This window comes from Rhineura floridana, chromosome 1, assembly GCF_030035675.1.
Source record: "Rhineura floridana isolate rRhiFlo1 chromosome 1, rRhiFlo1.hap2, whole genome shotgun sequence".
Taxonomy (NCBI): domain Eukaryota; kingdom Metazoa; phylum Chordata; class Lepidosauria; order Squamata; family Rhineuridae; genus Rhineura; species Rhineura floridana.
Genome location: NC_084480.1, coordinates 204,096,295 through 204,117,635, shown reverse-complemented (window position 1 = coordinate 204,117,635; position 21,341 = coordinate 204,096,295). Strand labels below are relative to the sequence as shown.

The 21,341-nt window shown below is 42.2% G+C and overlaps 1 protein-coding gene across 2 annotated transcripts in view; it reads left to right on the top strand.

Moving 5' to 3' along the window:
• The window catches only part of LOC133364281 (MARVEL domain-containing protein 3-like), a 28,585-nt gene extending 8,264 nt beyond the window's left edge, over positions 1-20,321 (top strand). Inside the window, exon 4 of one of the 2 annotated variants that reach the window (XM_061584744.1) lies at positions 19,531-20,321. In XM_061584744.1, coding sequence (XP_061440728.1) covers positions 19,531-20,168 — 638 coding nt within the window. In that variant the 3' untranslated portion in view covers positions 20,169-20,321. Of the gene's footprint in view, positions 1-19,476 lie in introns of both variants that reach the window. The other variant, XM_061584670.1, reaches the window with a different exon arrangement.
• The last annotated feature ends 1,020 nt before the right edge of the window (positions 20,322-21,341 follow it).

The following is a 21,341-nucleotide window of genomic DNA, read 5'->3' as shown; positions in this document are numbered from 1 at the left end:
CTTGTGCACTACTCTTCATGTCCATTGGAAACTATTCAGTAGAATAGTCAATGCCATTATTCCACAATTGTGTTTGGAGCTTTTTAGTGTTGCAAAGTGTTGCTGTCAGAGCTTGGAAAAGTTACTTTTTTGAACTACAGCTCCCATCAGCCTAATCCAGTGGCCATGTTGCCTAGGGCTGATGGGAGTTGTAGTTCAAAAAAGTAACTTTTCCAAGCTCTGGTTGCTGTACTTCACATATTCACAGAAACAGAAGCAAAAGAAAAAGATTTAGTAAAGGAAACTTCACTAAAATTGAAAATCAAATCAAATATATTTAAAGTAACTATCTGAACTATATCAACTGTGTTAATATTGTTTTTTCCTCCCTGCTAAAACAAGATCAGCACAGTAAATGTCTTGTTTCTATTATTTGGGCTGATTGCAGGTGTGGCCACCACTCACAATATGCTCAGAGGCACATGTTATCAAATTCTGCCAAGCCTCACAGGAAGTGGATTGGATTGTGAAAGACCAACCCAAATTGTGTTTGCATTTTGACAAATTTGTAGGGCAGTCCAATATCTCAGAGAGGAGATCAGGTCTCTTGCTCCCCTGATGCATTCACTATAGCTGCCCAATTTCCCTGCTTATTAAAGTTTGATAGAAATATCTGTTGGCTATAGGTACGTTCTTAAACCGCAAGGTTTTTTGCCTATTAGTGAATTTCTCTGCTTTTTAATCCTGGAGGTACGAAATGGGATCCTGTGCAAGTTTGCTGAGAATAGATTGATCATTTTCATGCTTATTGAGTTCAGTGGGGTTTACTCCCCTGCAATCATGCTTAGGATAGGTGAAACTGACCACAGGGGATGGGGAGGGAGGAAGGGGATGGGAGCAGGCAGGAGGAGGAGGGCAGGTTTGATCATTTGTAAGCGCATTAGGTTCAGTGGGATTTACTCCTGCATAATCATGCTTAGCATATTTTATTTATTTATTTATTTATTTATTTAAGCTTATATACCACCCGACTAGCAACAGCTCTCTGGGCGGTAAACATTAAAAATACAATAAAAATAACACAAAACTGTACACAAAACTGTACAGTCTAAAATCAAAATATAATAATTTACAATTAACAGGAATTAAAATGCCTCAGAGAAGAGAAAGGTTTTAACCTGGCGCCGAAAAGATGATAGTGTCGGCGCCAGGCGCACCTCCTCGGGGAGACCATTCCATAGTTCGGGGGCCACCACTGAGAAGGCCCTAGATCTTGTCACCACTCTTCGGGCTTCCCTATGAGTCGGAACCCGGAGGAGGGCCTTCGTAGTAGACCGTAGTGTACGGGCCGGTTCATATCGGGAGAGGCGTTCCGACAAAACTGACCGGGGGGGGAGGGGAAGTGGAAGGGAGGAACGGCTGGAATGGGCAGGGGAGGAGGAAGAGGGGAGGGGAGAAGGAAGGAGAGGAGATGGGAAGGAGGGGAAAGGCAGGTCTGATCATTTGCATGCTTATGGAGTTTAATGGGATTTACTCCCATGCAATCATGGTTAGTAAAAGTAAAACTGACAATGGGGGAGGGGAGAGGAGAGGGAAGGAGGAAGGGGAGGAAGGAGGAAGAGGAGGGGGAAGGAGGGAAGGGGAAGGGGAAGGGGAAGGGAGGGGCAAGATGAAGGGGAGAGGGAGAGGAATGAGGGGGAGGGGGAGGGGAGGAGAGGTTTGATAATTTGCATGCTTTTTGAGTTCTATGGCATTTACTCCTGTGCAATCATGCTTAGGATAGATGAAACTGACTGGGGCAGGGTGGGGAGGAGTTTGGGTGGGTGGGCACTGGGCAGAGGGGAAACCCCTTTCCCTTCCACAAGGAAAACATTGTGAACAGTATTTATTAATTTATTATTTATTGAATTTCTTAGTCGCCCATCTGGCTGGCTATCCAGCCACTCTGGGCGACGTACAAAATAGGCATAAAAATATAATAGACATTAAAAATCTGAAAACAATTACGATAAAATCTAGCCCATTCTCTTTCAGCCTTTCCCCCACCTTTTTATTCTACAGCAGGCACATGTAGTCTCCCACCCAAATTTAAACCAAAGCTGTCCCTGGCCACATCCACACCAGGCCTTTATTTCACTTTAGACAGTCATGGCTTCTCCCAAAGCATCCTGGGAAGTGTAGTTAGTGAAGGGTGCTGAGAGTTGCTAGGAGATGACCTGTTCCATTCACAGAGCTTCAATCAGAGTGGCTGACTGTTAAACCACTCTGGCCACTGGAACTTTGTCAAGGGAATAGGAGTCTCCTCTCAGCATCCTTCATAAGCTATATTTCCCGGGATTCTTTGAGGGAAGCCATGACAGTCTAAAGTGAAATCAAGGCCTGGCATGTGTGTGGCCCCCTGATTAGCGAAGCCAAGCAGTTGTGAGTCTGTCTTTTAGACACTGACAGTTGGTTATTACTGAGCATGTTGGGGGTTATCATTGACTTTAATGTTAAATTTCTTAAATTAACTATTAATTTAATTAATCAAATTAATTAATTAAAAATCAGCCAGGCATTTTTGTAACTCTTAAACTGCAGAAGGTGAAGGTCAGAGTATGGGGCAAGGTCGGCAACAGGTACTCTGTGAACATGACTGATTTTTAATTATTTTCAACCAATTATGAGAACACAAAAAAGTCCAGCAGAGGTCTGGGTGCATTTTCTCTTTTTACACTTTTAACGCTTGATTCTCTTTGACTGATTCGTGTATCACCATGAAAATTTAAAGTGTTGTTAAGCAAGCATTTCTGAGTTCACGACTATAAGTTTTGTACGTTTTTGTTTTGAAATGAGCTTATGGGAAACAGCAGAATGGCATGGGGGTATTTTCAGTTTAACATTGCGGAATGCAAAAACTCCATGCTGGCTATAGTATACAGCACTCTCATGGCTGTATAATATGACATCAAGGCATCTCAAGCAATAGCTAAGTGAGGTTTGCAGTGGCTCATTTTTAGCTTATTAACAGGCATTCAGATATTAATTCCCCAGCATGGGAAGGATCCTCACCTGGCCCTTCGGAACTCTTTGGAATAACAACAACGAGTGCTCCATTCCATTGACACTCTCACCAGCTGATGCAGCAAGGGTGGCCCACTCTTTGGCATGTTTACTTCCAAGTCAGTTTCACTTGTTCAATGGGATTTCCAAGTAAAAAGTGAATAGGACTGTGGCCTTGAGTTACTTGCTTTTCCCCACAAGGTCACTTCCAAAGAGGGAAATAAAGAGGATGACAAGCAGTTTCCTGCTTCCTGTTCACCAGCTCTATCAACCCCTTCAAGTCCTCAGATGTTGTGGCCATGTTTTAAAAACAAGCTGTTTTATTTGATTTCCCCTGGCAGCAGCTGCCTTTAGATCAGCTACTGCCAAGGCCAACCCAAAAGCAGCAAATAATCACCCTAACCCCAAGGCCAATAAAGTTCATTTGGCACTTGAAGCAGAAAATCCCAATAAACCACAATAATAAATTAAATGACTACCAATTTGCTGCCCTTTATGGTGCCCAAAATCAGCTGCCTGGGGAAGATGCCTCACTCTGTCTAATGACAAGGCCAGCCCTGTGCAAATACTATAGTTTACAGAAATAGCCATAACTGCTGAGGAGTTGATTTGCAGGGGGTGGGAAGGGACAGAGGCAGCTTCTTCTCTTCCTTCCTCATATCTTAGAGTGTGGACAAGGTGGGTAAAGGTAAGCAAGCTGGCCTCTATTTTGTGCTGTCAACCGTTGAGAATGTGGTGGATAGTAGCCCTAAACAACCCCAACAGCTAGAGGAGGACTCCTGTGATTGTTTAGGAATGAATGTCTGAATCTAGCCTACCTTGTCCTGAAGCAGAACAGGTGTCCTAAAAAGTACTTCAAGAATGGACTCAGACAATCTTTCATAGTGTGGTAGCTACTTAGGGGGCTTGTAGATGGATATTGATTGTGGGATTGCGGCTCCTCACATTTTTGCAGTGCCTACACAAAGTTCTTGACATCATAATGCTAGCCCGTATCCCGCCCCCACAAAAAGCCTGGACTTAACCTTTCTGAGGAAAATCTAATAAAATCTGCTTGTAAAATTAACTCCCTGTCTGGAAACACCCTTAATGTCATAAGAGAGCGGTTGCAACCAGAGAATTATGTGATATGATAACCACACACTTACGGCCGTACAACAATTTGGCCCTCCAGGGGCCTAGTAATGTGTGCTCTGCAATCATGGAACTTACTCCATTGATCTGTTGATCTGTGGCATCCAACAACACAATAAACAGATATCCACATGGATAAAATCCGACAGTGAATTGATAAGAACCTTTTGTAGAGCAGAGGCTCATATGAATGCATCTGATGAGTGTTGCCCATCTGCCAAATTAAAATACCCAGTCAATTCTTCCAGCAGTGGTATTCCTAGATATAATTAGAGGTGGACCTCTGGACTTGATGAAGTGGTCTTGCAGTTTTTAGAACAATTTTTAGCTAATACTGTCTAGTTATTTTTTCTACTGGTGCATTGTTTTCCATGTTTGAGTAGCTAGACCTCCCCCCCAAAAAAAGCATGATAGTTTCATAAAGCCAAGTGTATAACAACTCTGTTTACTCAGAAAACGTCTTATTGATAGAATGAGCACAGTCTTGAGGGTGCATTATAAGTGGGAGGCAAGAATTAAACGGGACTCTTTCAGTAGTTTGACAGAAAAGTAAAAATAGCCTTCATGGAATACTGTGAGTTTGAGAGAGATTTTGCAGTAAGAAAAGGAACCGCACAGAATTAAATTCTAAAATAGAATGACATTTTGTAAAAAGAAAAAAAAAAGAAGGCAAACCCAAGAAACAGCAGCATTGCTACCATTTATTTATTTATTGCATTTGTATACTGCCCCATAGCCAAAGCTCCCTGGGCGGTTTACAACAATTAAAAACATTAAACCTTAAACATTAAATTTAACCAAATTTAAATTAACCAAACAGATTCAGAGGCTGCAATCCTGTATCCATTTACTGGGGAGTAAGCTCCATTGAACTCAATGGAGCTTACTTCTGAGTAGACAGATATAGAATAGCCCTGTATTCATTTTTCAAGAAACAAAAGTGACCCTCAACCTTTTTCTTTCAGCTTTTGCATGTGGGCAAGGCCAAACTAGACATGGGAGACCCATGATCCAATCTCCTGGTGTCTTTTTTTTATTGCTGTTGTTAAAAGCAGTTGGCTAGAGGAGGCAGATTGGATTTGGTCAGCAGGAGGGAGGTGTTTTCCTTCCCTAAACTGGGGGGGAGGGGTCAAATATAAAAGGAACCTCCCTCTCATGACTCCCACAGCAAAGAGCAGCTTTGAAGTATGTTTTTTTAAGTCAGGAAAATGGTGGGGAATGGAGTGTCAGTGGTGGAGCACCTGCTTTGCATACAGGTCCAATGTCTGGCATCGCCAATAAAAAAGATCGGGTAGTGGGCAAGATTTCAGCTTGGGACCCTGCAGGTCTACTGTCAGTCAGACTACAACAGAGGGTGGGATGACCTGGTATAGGGCACTGTGTACCCAGTGCAAGCATCCCTGTCCGACTCTTGTGCAGCACACTGGGAAGGGTGGTGAATTTGTGCTCCCTCACCCACTCACCCACCTACCTGCTGCCATTTAGGGACTCCAGGAGTGTTCTCACTGCAGTCATTAAAGCCCGGCTGTGAGTTGTTTACTAGCATATTACAGGCACAGAAAGAAATCCAAGCATGAAGGTGTTGAAACTGCATTTTCTCTTTATTTTGTCCAGACTGGAAAAAAGCAGTCGAGCTGGGAGTGGTATGTCAAACATTGTCACCAGATTGGCCCTCTGGTGTCACCTGTTTTCTGTTGTGTGAGGGCTCCAGCTGCAATCACTTGGGGAGGAACTGTAGTTCAGTGGTTGACCATATGCCTTGCATGCAGAAGGCCCCAGGTTCAATCCCCAACATTTCCAGTTAATAAAAAAACCAGATAGCAGGTTATGGAAAAGACCTTTCCCTAAGACCTTGCAGAGCCACTGCCTGTCAGAGTGAATAATATTTGGCTAGGCGGGCGAATTGCCTGACTTAGTCCTTTATTACCTCTTTTGACCACTAGCCCTAGTGGCAGTGCCGGATTTAGGCATAAGCTAAACAAGCTACAGGTTAGGGCCTCACAATCCACAGGGGCCTCAAAAAATTTCAGAATTTTTTGGGGGGCTTTTAAAATTTTATGTGTACTGAATATATATATATATATATATATATATATATATGGTGTAATTTTTTAACAAAGGGCCTCCAAGCTTTATATAGCTTAGCGCCTCACCAAGTCTAAATCCGGCACTGCCTGGTGGCATGAGGAGCCAGCACCTGAGCTGTGTAGCATCTGACAATAACCTCCACAAGAATTACAGCAAAGACTTTCATTTTCCCTGCTGTGGCTCCCCATTTAGGGATCATCCTACCTATGTAATTTAGACCAGCTTAAGTTAAGCTGGTGTAAAGTATGCCAGATCCAAACACCATTCAGGAGTGAGGCTATTGCTGGCTGATCCAGTCCAAACCTGGCAGAGAGAAAACAAACCTTTAAAAGAGAGTTTGACCTACACCACCCTTTTTGCCAGTGTAAGTTCTGCCAGGTTGCCAGGTCACATGCCTGAGTTGAATGGAATTAGGATCCAGTGTAAGTACCCATCTGCTCCTCAGTCCCATCCTGCCCCTGGAATGCCCTTTTTGGGGGACTTATGCCGGCATTGGCTGAGCCAGGTTTGATTGAGCCAGGATGAGGACTTGTGTTGGTGTCTCCAGCTGAGCCAGGGTTGGGGACGTACACTGGCATACACCTGGCTGAGCCAGGGTTCAGCTGACTCATCCAGAGATCCACCAGATCCCAACTCGCTAATCCTGGCAGATGTTGGGTTTGGATTGCTCCCTCGCTCAGAAAGGCTAGCCAAACTTACTAGTGATCTATACTGCTTGTTTGACCTTTAGAAACCTCAGAGGAGCTTGTGTGGTGCTTTCCAGTGGTCCTTGTCCAGGCATAATTCCACTCCTTTTCAATTATGCTCCCAGTTTATTCCCTTTCTCTCTCTTTCACACACACAGCGACCCACCCCTTTGAGGTTGTTTCTTTGCAAAGCATGATGGAACAATTACTTAATGTTGTATTTTAGTAAATATCTTGCTTCCTTGACCACTGTTGTTCAGGTTTCTAACTTAAGCTCAGGCACTGCATACAGTGGCTTCTTTCCATCTCCACTGTCATCTGTTTGCTTCAACAAGGGCATTTGCCACTTGCAAATGAGTGAGAGACTAAACTGAATTCCATCAGCAAATAAAATTAGGATATAGCCATAAAGTGATTTGCCCTCCCCCAGGATATGCTCATGCATTAATAAACCAGCATGAATTCATGTGTGTCTGAAAACTACCCCCCCAAAACCCCAGAAAGTCTAATCAGAATCTTAAACTAAGTGGAACAGAGGACATGCTGTCTTAGAATAAGAATTTCCTCATCTTTAGGATCAGGGTCATGTGCCAAAAATATCTAGAATTCTGCCTTTAGGGAAAAAATCAAATTCTGTGACCCACAAATATCTGGGAATGAATGATGCAAATAAATGATGCAAATAAACCGCCCAGGGAGCTTCGGCTATGGGGCGGTATATAAATTTAATAAATAAATATAAATAAATAAATATGCATTTATTTGTGTTTTATGTTTCGAAGAACCTTGACTCCAGGAAAGTATGCTAGCTAGCTATATATGCAATTTTGGAGCTATTTCCCTGCATGTAGGAACCTTTTAATACATGATGTGCTTCCTCCCCTTTTCATTTACTCAAAAACCTTCCCTCATAGGATACTAGATGGTTGTTTTTATTTTATTATTACGTTTATACAGAGCTTGGAAAAGTTACTTTTTTGAACTACAACTCCCATCAGCCCCAGCCAGCATGGCCACTAGATTGGGCTGATGGGAATTGTAGTTCAAAAAAGTAACTTTTCCAAGCTCTGCATTTATATGCCATTCTTCCTTGAATACGCACACATATACACACACGTTTACTGTCAGAACAACCCTGAAAGATAAAGATTACCCAATGAGCCTTATGGCTGAGAAGGGAGCTGAACGTTGGTCTCTCAGGTTCTAGTCCAACACTCTTAACTTCTTTACCACATTCATTGCTGATCCTTGTTGATAATGCAGAATACAGCGTAATGGATAACATTGGCTGGATATTAATCTTAAATGAGTTCCATTAAAGCCAGTGGAGCAAATTAGTCTCAACTAAGAAGAGGCTGCTGGATCAGGCCAGCGGCCCATCTGGTCCAGCATCATGTTCTCACAGTGGCCAACTGGATGCCTCAGGGAAGATTAACTTAAGTCCTGTTCTTTCCATGTGACAGCCAGCCAAACTAACTAGTCATATTTAGGTCTCTTGTGTTTTCAGATAAGTAGTGTTCAACTAATTTGCGTTTTTGAAAAAAAATTAAAATAAAACAAACCTATTCAGAGCTCCACAATGTGTTCCTGCAGTCATAAGGACACAATTATGTCCTTCAGCTCTTTCCCCTCCCATTTCCCACAGTGTTCAACAGTGTCCTCTCAGTCAACAAACTGGCCATTGGTGCATTTTGCTCAGGAAGTGGAAGTGGCTCTCGAAAGGGTCAGACAGGAGATTTTTCTAGCCCTACCTGAAGGGGCTGGTGATTGAACTGGAGACCTTTTGCAGACAGTGTGTGTGGGTGCACTATTAATGAGTTACAGCCCTTCCCCATGGAAAGATGTGCTGGGTTGGGATGCTGGCAGTAAGGCATCTGACAGGTTAGGATGGAGCTAGACTAGAACCGTGTGGGCCTGCTGTGGGACCATGTCAGATCTAGAGATTTACTGATTTTTCAGACAACAATAATTTCCTAATAGATTTCCTAATAGTTTCCTAATAGAACATGGGTAAACTATTGGCTGGATAGTTACCCTGCTATTGCAGAACAAAACTCATTTTGAGTCCTCTTGGAAACCATCAAATGAACATAAGAGCAACCCTGATGGATTATATAAAAAGTCTGGTTTCCGGTAGTGGCCAACTAGATGCCTCTGGGAAGCTCCTCCAAAAGCAACAACCCTCCTTGATCCGCCAGCAATTGCTGTTGAGAAGCATACTGCCTTTGGACATGAAGGTGTGCCACATAGCTATTGTGGCTCACAGCCATGGGTAGCCCTATTTTATTATAGTTACTTCTTGGTAAGCGGGTATAGAATTGGAGCCTAAAGCAGGGGTGGGCAAAAAGGTAGATGAAGATCTCTTGCTTTGCAATAAGTAAGGGTTTCTGCATATAAATAACAGCAGCAGAATGGTTATTCTCATCTAAACTATGCTGCTGAAATGGGTGGGCGGGGGAGGGAATGAACTTTGTCTGGATTTTGTGTGAAAGTATTGTGAGCAATATTCAGTCCTGGTACTGAAAACTAATTCCTAGACTCAGAATGTGCTCAGGGCATCCTGTTCTTTAATTCCGTCTAAGTGTCCTCTGCATCTGGTTCTGGTTGGCAGCTCTTCGGGTTTTAGTAGAAAAAAGCAAAGTAGTTTTGACAAGCCTGAAGTCTGCCCACATCTGGCCTAAAGCACAGATTGTCTGAGTACTCCCTCCCTCACCCCCCCTGTATATTTGTAAACGAAGAGATATCATAAAGCATCTTAAGTGTCCAGTACAATCTTCACATGAGAAAACTGAATCTTTAAAAAAAACACCATGAAAAAACACTATAATGTCAATAGTTATGTATCTGCATTTATGTAGTTAAAATTTCAGCACCCTAGTTTCTCTAGATGCACTAAACTGTGTGCATTTTCACAGGCAGAAGCTATTTTAATCACTCTGAATTGCCAGGGGCAATGGTGGTTTATTTTGGAAGTGTGTCAGATAAAAGAACCTGGGGCAAATAGGTGTTGCCTGGCAGGACAGAAACCGGCAGTTCTCTTTTATTGGCTTCTTCAGGCATCCAAAAACAAGTGACACACTTTTAAAATATGTACATAGCTGACATACTTTTGCTAACATCTTCTGGACAAATCTCTTTTCCCAGGGACCAGAAGGAAGAAGGGAAGGCTTCCTTTTAACTAGGAGTATGGAACCTTTGGGTCTCCAATTTTGGACCGCAAATCTCATCATCCCTGACCATTGGCCATACTGGCTGGGGCTGACTGGAGTTGTAGTCCTCTAGCACCTGGAAGATCACAGGTTCCCTAGCCCTGCTCTGGACCATTAATACTACTTTAAATAAAAAGGGTGGTGGTTGTGTGTGTCATCAGGCCAAATGGTGATAACGACAAATAGTAATCAGATTAAACACTTCTTAGATTAATTTTTTCTCCAAAGTATGTGGAGCTATATTTTCATGATATGAGCCCATTGTTGCCTTCCTCATACTTCCCTTTCGTCTGTTTTCTCTCACAGCTAGATTGTAAGTTTCTTTGGGCAGGAACCATGTTGTAAAGTGCCCTGTATATTGATGGTGCTAAATTCACAAATATCACGCACTGACAGCTCATGAACTGGGAATCAACCCCCTTGCAAATCCCCTTTTCTGGGAGTTGTCAGTCAACTGAAGCCTTACTGAACCATGGAGATCCTAAAGATGATGAATACTCCGCCATAAGGAAATAAGGAAAAATGCACGGGTATATTTTGTATGGCAAAGTCAATGGAGAGATCTCAATTGTATCCCCAAAAATCCATTGGGGAGGGGGGGAGAAGTCCCACCCCCACCAATTACTCTTGTGGTAACAGGGTCTTTGGTGGGAGGATAGAAGTTTCCTCCACCCCAGCCTTTTCTGGAAATCCACAGCCCTCCCCCGCCCCACAGTTCCTTTATGCTAGTCAATGGAGAATTCTTTCTCTGTCTTGAAGGGAGAAGAGGCTGTATTCTTAGTCATTGATAAGGGGTGGCATTTTCCTCACCCCAGTCTTCCTGGGGATCCATGCTCTTTTTTCCCACACACACATCTCCAACACTCTTATTGCACCCACCCAAAATGGTCTGCCTTGTGAGAGAACCACTACAGCTATCTTAAAAAAAATCAAAGAAAACTTTATTGAGTAAAACAAAATATTTATGATTATAAACAACTAGAAGAACTTTTTCCAGGATCACTTTTCATAATACATACATTAATCATAACAACAAATATTAATTAAAGGGGGAAAAGATTGTCTGTTGCTGCACAGAAATGTCTGATAAATCAGTTGACTTAATGGTTCCATATAAGTGCATTTCTGATGTTTTGTTGGGATCATCTTTCTGGTGTTCTGTTGGGATTTCCCAATATTTCTGTGTAATCAATGAAGCCATACCAAATGGAATAAAATTTGTCTTTTTAATTTATTCCCTAAATAGTTGCACTTTAGTGGTCAACTCTGAAACTGCCCTAAACCATACCTTTTTATGCTACACTACAAATATTTCCTAGAAATTGATATTCTTGCAGCCATCAAGAGCTATCCAACTAAAGTTTTACTTTTCCCATCTATGTTCTGGTTGTCCCAAATATTTAGTACTGGTAACAAGTCCTGTGCTGTTATTTAGTTGATGTTATTTCACCCTGATTCACGAAAGGAGGCTACCGTGGGACATTCCCACACAAGGTGGAAATGTGTGTCCTTATGCTGCCACTGCAGCTATCAGTCTAAAATCTGGCAGGCTTCATCCCGTCAAAATGGGTGACCATTAGGGTTGCCAGGTTCAGGGCTTGAGACTGATCCTGTATCTTTAGGAGAAGAGAAAGTCAGCCAAGTGCAGGTGTTCTTGCAACCCTGTAATGGGAAAAACCACAAGGTGGAATTCTCCCTCCCCCCTCCCCAACTTTTAAAGATACAGAAGACCTCTTGGAGGCTGGGCCTGGCAACCAAGAGGTCTTCTGTATCTTTAAAAGTTGTGGAGGGGGGAGGGAGAATTCCACCTTGTGGTTTTTCTCGTTACAGTGCTGTAAGAACACCTGCACTTGGCTGACTTTCTCTTCTCCTAAAGATACAGGATCAGTCTCAGCCCCTGAGCCTGGCAATGGTAGTGACCATTCATTCAAATTGCATCCAGTTTGTGACAGAGAATTAAAAAGTTAGACTTATGCTTTGTTCTTGAAAAATTAAACTTTGAAGATGTGCTGCACAAAAACCCTTGGATGTTTCTGCCTACAATTTGGCAGGCTTGATCCACTTTGGAAGGGCTATTGTGCTTGCAAATTTCATTCACTTCTGTGAAAAGGAAAAAGGTATAGCCTTTTTTATATTCCCCATTACAATGAATGGGAAGAAACAAAGATTTATATGTAACAGATCTAATTCAGTTCTGAATATTGAGTCGAACTGGAAAGACACAGAGTGGCTCCAAAAGAGATCTATAGCTGCTTCCCAAAGCTACACATACAAGTTAAATCTTGTGGCTGGTTCCCCCCCGCCCCCGTTTTGGGGCTCTTTCACTTTAGTCTGCAACTTTCCTCAAGGTTTTTCTTGATGCTTCTCCATGTTTTTCTTCTAACAAGGGTGCTCTGGCATGTGCTAAGAAAATTGTGCAGTCTACCTATAAACAGTCTACCTGAAAATATTTATTAGACAAACAACTTTAAATCAGTTTGTACAGAGCTAGACAGATGTCTCCCTTCCACCCACCTGCATACAACAAATTACTTTAGCTGCCTTCTTAAAAGGGAAATTAAATAGCTCAAAGCCTTTAACTCTCGAATGGATGCAGAATTTCTTCAGTTCCAGTACAGGAAATACTGTGGTTTAAACAGTACTGCGTGCACTGCTAGTTTTCCACTCACTTCATTAGTGGTAGATACTGGTGGGCATCATGTATACACTTGCAATTCATACGTTGATCATTGCATGTGATGACTACATGCACGACTTGGGCATGTGCTGAGAAGCCACTGCCAATTACAGTTTTGTAAGGCATAGATGTGTAGCAAAAATACATGTATAACAATTTCTATTTAAAGAATTGTTACATTTAACAAATTTCACAGTTACATGTTTTATAGGCATATAGCCTTGGCTTTATCTTTGACCACATTCTCTCTCTTGTTTGTTACCAATTTATGTCTCTTCTCCCTTTTACAATGCTGCAAAAATATGGCTCTTCCTCTCTGGTCCATGACATGGTAATCTCTTGACTAGACTACTGCAATCTTCTTGTCTCATTTGATCGCCTCATTCCTTTCCAGTGTTAAGCTGCCAAAGATCATTCAAGTAGTAGTCTACTTTTTAAAAGGGCAGTAGAATGGCTGAAGACTTCATTCAGTTCCAATCCAGAAAGTGCTCTGAGCAAGAGAGAGAACCTTGTGTGCTGCTTTGAGGGCTTTAGAGGAAAGCCAGGATAATAATAATAAAAGAATTTGTCTTTCACTCCTTTTGAAAACTGGTCCTCAACTGAATCGCCCTCAGAATTGCAGCTTCAATGCAAAAATGCTTTAGATTTTTCCTTTAAAATCCTCCAAATTCCTCTTCAAGTCACACACTGTAATACACAGCATCATTGTTGATCCTCTCTGATGAATCGAGGAAGTATTTTGATACTGATAAAAATCACTGTGGGGGTGAATCTTGGAACTATTGTTATAGCATGTTTAGTCCTTAGTTGAACTTTCTTAGTGGTGGAACAGAATAAATAAATCTTTTATTGGATTCCACAATCTTCAGGAAAGCCAGCATCAGGTTTTGTATTTGGGGTCATTTCAAATCTCTTGGGGTTGGTGTCACTTGAGCGTTTATGTAAGTATACAGCTGACCTAAGTTTGGATCCAGACTAAGGTTGAAATCCAACCCCCCCTTATGCTGGGCTGGGGCGGTTGGATTGATTATTATTTTAGATATTTATAATGAATGCAAGTCGAGATCGAGATAAAAACAGAAAATACAAAAGTGGTGCTCATGGGGGGGGGGCAACTATGCTTTTGCCCCGGGCTCCACACATGCTAAGGGTGGGCCTGCTCAGCGTACTATGTATAATACAATGAAAGCTCATTATATGGGGGAGGGGGGCAAAGGATGCACCTAATTGTAGGGTTCCACGTTATAAGGAAAACTACACTGAAATGCACTTAGAATGATTAAAAAAAAATGGGTGAGAGGAAAGAAGGAACCAAACTTAATAAAAACAGTAATCAGGAGCAGCAAGAGGAAACTGGAAACAAATATAGAGCTACAGAGGAAAAAAGAGAGAAATGCTTGCAAAAGGCAAATCACTGTGGCTGAGGCAAAACCGCCATTGCTGTGACTGGGGAAATAGCAGAAGGGAAGAAGTGGGAAGGGTAATGCTGAGGGAAGAAACTGAGAAGACTTGAGTAATAATTGACCCCCTAGAAAAAAACCACCAGGAAGGAAAAAGGGTTGGGAAACGGGGAGAAAAATTAAAAGAACACTGACAGGAAAACATGGTTCAAAAGCCCAGGGAAGCAAACAGTTCCAGTTGTTGAGAAGTCTGGCACATCTAGGACATTTCACAGGCCTAATAAAACTATTGCCCTATTATGAATTAAAGGAATAAACAATTGACTGTCTTCTCTCACTTAGCAACAGCTAATAAATAGAAGACTGGTTTAGCAAGTTTCCTTTACAGAAGGGAAACACAACACAGGTATTCTTGGTAGTTACCTTCTAGGCGGTATACTTTGCAGAGTATCCCTCTGTGAGAGATTGACTGCAGTATTAAAGTGTCAATGACAGGTTATCCTATCATAAAATGTTAACGTTAGTTATCCTATCATTGCTTATCCTAACTTGCCCCCTACTGGCTATCTGCTAAGTAACTGGTATTGCTATTAGGAAAAGCCTGATTAGTTACCCACTTGCACTGGGTTGACCTCTGCATAACTGCTTTTAAAACTTAATTTCTGCAGCTGTTGTTTCTTCCTGTACATGGAAAAAACTAGCTCATTACAGGCCGTCCACAAGACAGATTTACACAGCATGCTTGTCAGTTTGGTTTTCTTCTCATTAACGGCTGGTTTTGCTCAGGCTCATCCAGCTTTCAGGCTTTGTATGGAGTTATACTCGCTCTGAAAGAGCAGGTTCGTAGACTGGGGGTTCCCTTGGATCCATCTTTGTCACTAGAGGCCCAGGTGACCTGTGGCTAGGGGCATCTTTTACCAGCTTTGGCTGGTAAGACATCTGCTGTTTTTCAAAAAGATTTTTGTAAAATAAGATGTTTTGTTTTAATACGTTTTAAAGCCTTATGTTTTTAGTAAGTTTTTAGTGTTTTTGTTTTCTGTCCTGGGTTGCTTCTGGGAGGAAGGGTAGAATATAAATTTAATAAATAATAAATTATGGGAATTGATTTGGTGGCTATTACTATGTGCAAAGCAAGACGCTACTTCCAGTGGTAGTTGGCTGCGTGTAGGGGATATATTCATAATACATCAAAAGCTGCCACCACCTAGAAATGGGGCACAAATGAATTTCTACTTATTAGGAAGAGGAGAACCTGGAGAAGAACTTCTGCATACCAGACCCTTAAAATACATATCCTGGTTGGAAAATGATTAGGGCTGCTGCCATTAGTCAGTGTGATCTGACTGAATAGGTGAGGGTTAATTTTAATATCTTTTTTTCTGCTGTGTTGTAAGGATGAGTGAGAAAAATATGAAAAATGGTCTTCCAGCACTGAAAGTAGTTCTATGTTTAATAGAGAGATATAAACAGCTGAGGTTTATATTTATTTATTCAAATATTTATAAACCGCCTTTCTGTCCCAATGCAAATTTATTTTAGTTTGGGCTGCAATCCTATACATTTAGTTAGGAACTCAGTGGACTTGCATCACCATAGACATGCCAAGGATTGCAGTGTATGTAAATCAGTCATAGCTGACAGTTTCTCTTAACTAATTATCTGATTGGTGGACAGGCCTTAACATTATGCTGCTTGATTTAGTTTTGTGTTTCTTCTTAGGCATTTGATCAGTGGCACAATACTGTAGCTGAGATTTCAGTGTTGTCCTAAATTGAAAACAGAGGGGAAAAGATTGCATTTTTAGCTGATTAATGGAACAGTGTGGTGTAGTGGTTAAGGTGTTGGACTATGACCTGGGAGACCAGGGTTTGAATCCCCACACAGCCATGAAGCTCACTGGGTGACCTTGGGCCAGTCATTGCCTCTCAGCCTCAGAGGAAGGCAATGGTAAACCCCCTCTGAATACCGCTTACCATGAAAACCCTATTCATGGGGTCGCCATACATCAGAATCTACTTGAAGGCAGTCCAATGGTACACATGAAAGGGGGGGGGAATCACATGATGATGGATGTTCAAAAGCGTCAATGTTTGCTCTTTAAATGGCACATTTATCAAAAGTCTTTATTGCAGTTTTTACACCTTTACTCAGATTTCTAAAATAACATTGCTGATCTTGTTCAGTGTGTCAAATTACTGTCCTGACAGGTTTTTCTTTTTCTACTATATGGACTACCCAATTTTAATGATTTCTGCAGTGTTAGGGTCACAAAAGCGCAGAGTATGTGAACAGAGGAATCCCCCACAGGGCTCCCTTCCCCTTCTCCTGTCTTGGAAATTACTTGAGACTTTGCGCTTCAGTAGCTTCTGTGGTGGAGAGGAGCGCTGCCAATCAGAGGTAGGAGAGGCAGACAGAGATCTCGTCCCTCCTCACAGTGCTCCAATGCACTGCAATATGTGTACACTTCAGGGTGGGGAGGTTCTCTCTCTCATGGCATCTCTCTGCACATGGGTTCTGTGCCCTTCATGGAGGATTTCCTTTAAGCCTATTTATACCAGGGGCACTAGAGGCCCTGCCAATGTTGCTGGACTACAGCCCTCATTATCCCTTCTCATTGGCCATGCTGGGGTTGATGGGTGTTGGAGGAACATCTGGAGAGCCACAGGTTCCCCACCCGGCTTATGCTGTGTGAGTGTCAAAGCAGAACAAGGGCATCAGCTCAATTACTCTTTTTGGAAAGGCAGTACAACACTAACTATTAAGAAATGTTCCTCAAAATAATGTAGGTCAAAGGTGTTCAGGCCCATTTTATCAGTGCGTGGAAAAAGATGGCTTAACATTTGGGTCATATGCTTTGGCTTCATTTGCAATCCCAATGGGTACTGATTCAGTTCCTGGCAGAGATAATTCACTCCACCAAAAAGCTTTTTGGAAGAAGTACTTAAATGACTTCAGAAGGTCCTCAAGGCACCCTGATTGTTAAAGTGGCTCCACTGCAAGGCACGGCCATCACTCTGAGCCCCTTCCAGCAGCTGAGGTGACTGTAAGCGTCTCATTACATATCTTCAAACGGTTATTGCAAACATTTGTTGTTTCAGACAAACAGTACCAGAGTCTTCAATTTCTGTATTAATAGCCCTAATGGGATTTCTGCCCGCCCCCCTAAATGTCTTGTCTTGATTCAAGGTAGGAGCACTCTCATTTCAGAGTCTGGCTGCAGCAGCTGTTTTGTTTGACTTCCTGACCTCCTCCATAGTATTAAAACCTGGTCTTAACTTCCTATCAAGCACCCGTTTGCAAAGTTAAAGATGTACTCCGACCAGAAGAATAGTGTCGGTCAGATTGAAGGTCTCTCTAGTCCAAAATATTGTTTCCCACATTAGCCAATCCAATGTGAATTTGGCATAATTTACAGAGAATGACAAAGGGTACTCAAAGAACCCCTTAATCACTGCTCTGAGCTCCTTTGCAAGGAAAGGTGGGATATACGTTTGTTCAATCCATCAATGTCCTGTTCACATTGAACATGTAATCTTCTGGGGCTTTTCTATCCTGTTGGCGGGAGACTGAAACAAAGAACAGTTTTGCACAGATTCAGTGGCTGTGTCAGTTGCACCTGTTCTTGGAGGAGGTGGATCTGATCACTATAGCAGTACCTTGGTCATATTCAGATTTGACCCACAATGCACACTCCTGGGCTGCCCTTGAAGAGGCTGCACAATGCTGTTGCGAGAATGGCCTGCTATGCAGCATATATAAATTGATTTATTTGCTCCTAATCAGCTCCTACTTGTTTCTGGGTCCAACCCCTTTAAAGGCTTAATGGATTGTATTTAAAGGACTACCTGCTCCTACCTGCTCCTGCCCACTGGTTGAGATCTTTGGAGAATCTACTCTGTATCCCACCAGTAGGCGGGAGCATGGGGCAACTTTCTCAGCTGCAGCAGTTGCACTGTGGAACTGGTAGGGAGTTTCATCACACCCCTTTCATCAGTTGTGAAGACTACCCTTTCTTGCCATGCCTTCAGTATTGGTTAATTCCCACAGTTCAACCTGAGCTGGGTGGTTTTTAAGCTGCTGGATCTGCAATCTGTTCATGTTTTATTGTTTAATTGTGGTGGATTTGGTTGCTTTCTGTTGTTACACTTTTTTTGTTTTATGTTGCTGTTCGCCCATCTTTTCTGGTGTGGACTTTGGTGAAAAACCTGCTTATATATTTTCATTTTGAGTCATCCTATGGTGAAAACTTCACATGGGCAGGCTACTCTGTGAGAACTCCAGGCATCACATGGCTAATGCAGTTGGCTGAAGTTACAGGATAAAAGGGCAAATCCAGACAAGAGCTGCCTTTATTGTTACAGATTTTGCTTAGCAGTGAACCCACAAGTCACATCATGAAGACAGTCCTCTCTCACAGGACAGACCCATCCCCAAGACTATTACATTGTTGTTCTTCAACCTTGGGTCCCCACATATTCTTGGGCAACAAGTCCCATCATCGCCAGCCAGCTTAGCCGCTGGTCAAAGGATCATGGGAAGTGTAGTCCAACAACATCTAGGGACCCATAGTTGAAGAGCACTGTATTACATAATCAGGTTCCATGGCAGACTGTAGGTGCAGGATTGTACAGCATTGAGTGGACTTCAATAAAAGAGTCTCTATAGACTGCGTGGGAAGGTGGTGGGCTCTCCTTCAGCAGAGGTTTTTAAACAGAGGCTGGACAGCATCTAAGCTTTTCTGCAGGTGTAGGGGGTTAGATTAGATGTCAAGCAGAAGCCTAGGGTAGAACCATCTCCCCGATGTCTTGTTTTCTGTGAATAGTAATTACTTACAGTACAGGGCAGTATTCAGTTATATAAACCCTTCCATCTTTAGTAATAGTCAGGAACAGTTTTGCCATGCAATGAGTGTGTGTGATCCAGCTGCATGTGAGACACAGCTATTCTGCAAATCCCATAAATATTTGTGTACTTTGGTACAAAGATTGGTAATAATAATCTGCACTGTTGTGCCATGTTTTAATCGCTGGATTATTTATTTATATTATTGCCGGTCTGTAAGCTGTTCAGTGTTACACCACTGCTTTGATGCTTCTCTGACTTGCATATTTGAATGGGAGGGTTTTGAAACTTAAATGAAGCCTATAAGTACATACCTTTACATGAGTCACAGCAGAACCAATGCTATGAACAGAACAGTCCAAGGAAATATATTTGTACAAATAATATTCATGTCCTTTCCTCTTTTTCTCTTTCTGCAGGGATCTTGCAGTTTGTTGAAATAATAGTTAACATTTTGGTGTTGATCTGTATAGGAGCAGCTCAGGCATCCATTGCTGGTTTCACCTCCATGGGAGGTTTGGGCTCCTTCAACCTCAATTCTGCTTATAGTCCATTTGAAGGAGTTGAGCTCCAAGAGGTGAGGGACCTGGATATGCAGTACAGCCAGATGAGAGCTCCTTGTGTCTATGGCGGTGTGGCCTTCAGCCTAACCCTGCTGTGCCTTACGCTGCTCTTCCTCATCGCTGGTGGAAAGCCAGTTCATCGCCTCTCAGTCCGGCTGCTCATCACAGAATGCATCTTTGACATCCTCGCTTTCCTGGGGTACATAGCAGCTGTTGGCCTCTACCTCCACTTTGTCATGCAAGTCAACGTAACTGAAGTGTGCAAGAAGAGAGAGAGACTGTACACAGGGCGAGGCTACACTTCAATGAACTGCATCGTGCAGGGTGGAGATGCATCCGTGGCTCTCTTTGGCCTTCTGGTGGCTTGCCTGTATTTCCCAAGTGCTGTAGTGTGCTTTCTCACCATTCGAAGTGTGCGGGAGTTGAAGAGACAGGCGGCCAAGACGCAGTATAGCCTTGAAAGGACCTACAGGGATGGAGATCATCACAAGGCCTATAAGAGTCCAGAAAGCAGCAATGCTGTTAGGACTTTTGCCACACTAGTGTAGCCTATGGGAGGTTCTTATGAGACAGTGTGAAGAAATACATTGGGCAATAGATTATTTTTGTGCAGTTGAGTGTTAACAACACTGTGCTGAAATCAGAGGTGCAGAGCTGCATTTTAAAAATATTATCACGCTTTGTAGTAGACATGCATAATAAATCCATTTTTGTACAAAATGAAAGTGTTTGTGCAAGTAATTCTAGGCTTCCTGACTGCATTGGTTTATTTTTAAACTGACTCAATTGTAGCTCTGCTCTAGCTTGGTCTAACAATGGCTCCTCCTACTAGGTGCACAGAGGGGAGGAAAGCTTGAGGAAATGGGGCGGGAGGAAGGCCTTCTCTTGACCTTGGCCAAGGCAGACAGTGAAAAGGGGCTGGTGCGTCCATGAAGCACAATAGCTGAGAGAAAAGGAAGAGCCAAGGGCACCAACACAAGAGTTGAAATGACTTTGCTTTGAATACTGTGGGTTTTCACTTCAGCTCACAGTGCAGAATCACAGCGCAGAGTTCAGGCTAAATGTCCATTCGGTGCAGCACTCTGTTCCCAGCAGTAGCCAGCCTGGCGGAAGAATGGTCACACAGAGGGAACAATGCTGTGGTAGTGATCCCTTGTTTGTCCCGATGCTATACCACTGCTCACAAGTTTAATTAATGGGCATTAGCCTCTCCTCCCTGAATTGGCCGTTTACGTAATAAAGGGTAGATGCCATCTCAAAACCATGCGCCAGTGGATTCCACGAGAAAGGAAACACTACCTGCCTTTTCATTTTTTTTTTTTTACAATAATTTTTATTCAAATTTTCATAAAACATGCAAAACAAAGTCATAAAACATTCAAAGACAAAAAAACAAAACAAAACAAAAATGATTAAACAAAAAAATAAAATGTTGACTTCCCATTTGTCACCAATCAAATCAGTTATAAGTCTACAATATATAACAATCCTGTCTCTTAAATCATATTATAAAATCACTTTCCTCCAGTAGTTATCTTAATTAATCATCAAATCTCATAAACATTACTTTATTCTTTCCACAAAAAGTCAAAGAGAGGTTTCAATTCTTTAAGAAATATATCTATCCATTTTTCTCCAAATAAACATATCGATTAATCCATCTCGTTAATAATAATAATAATCTTATTGTCATAACCATAGTCCAAATAAACATTTCGATT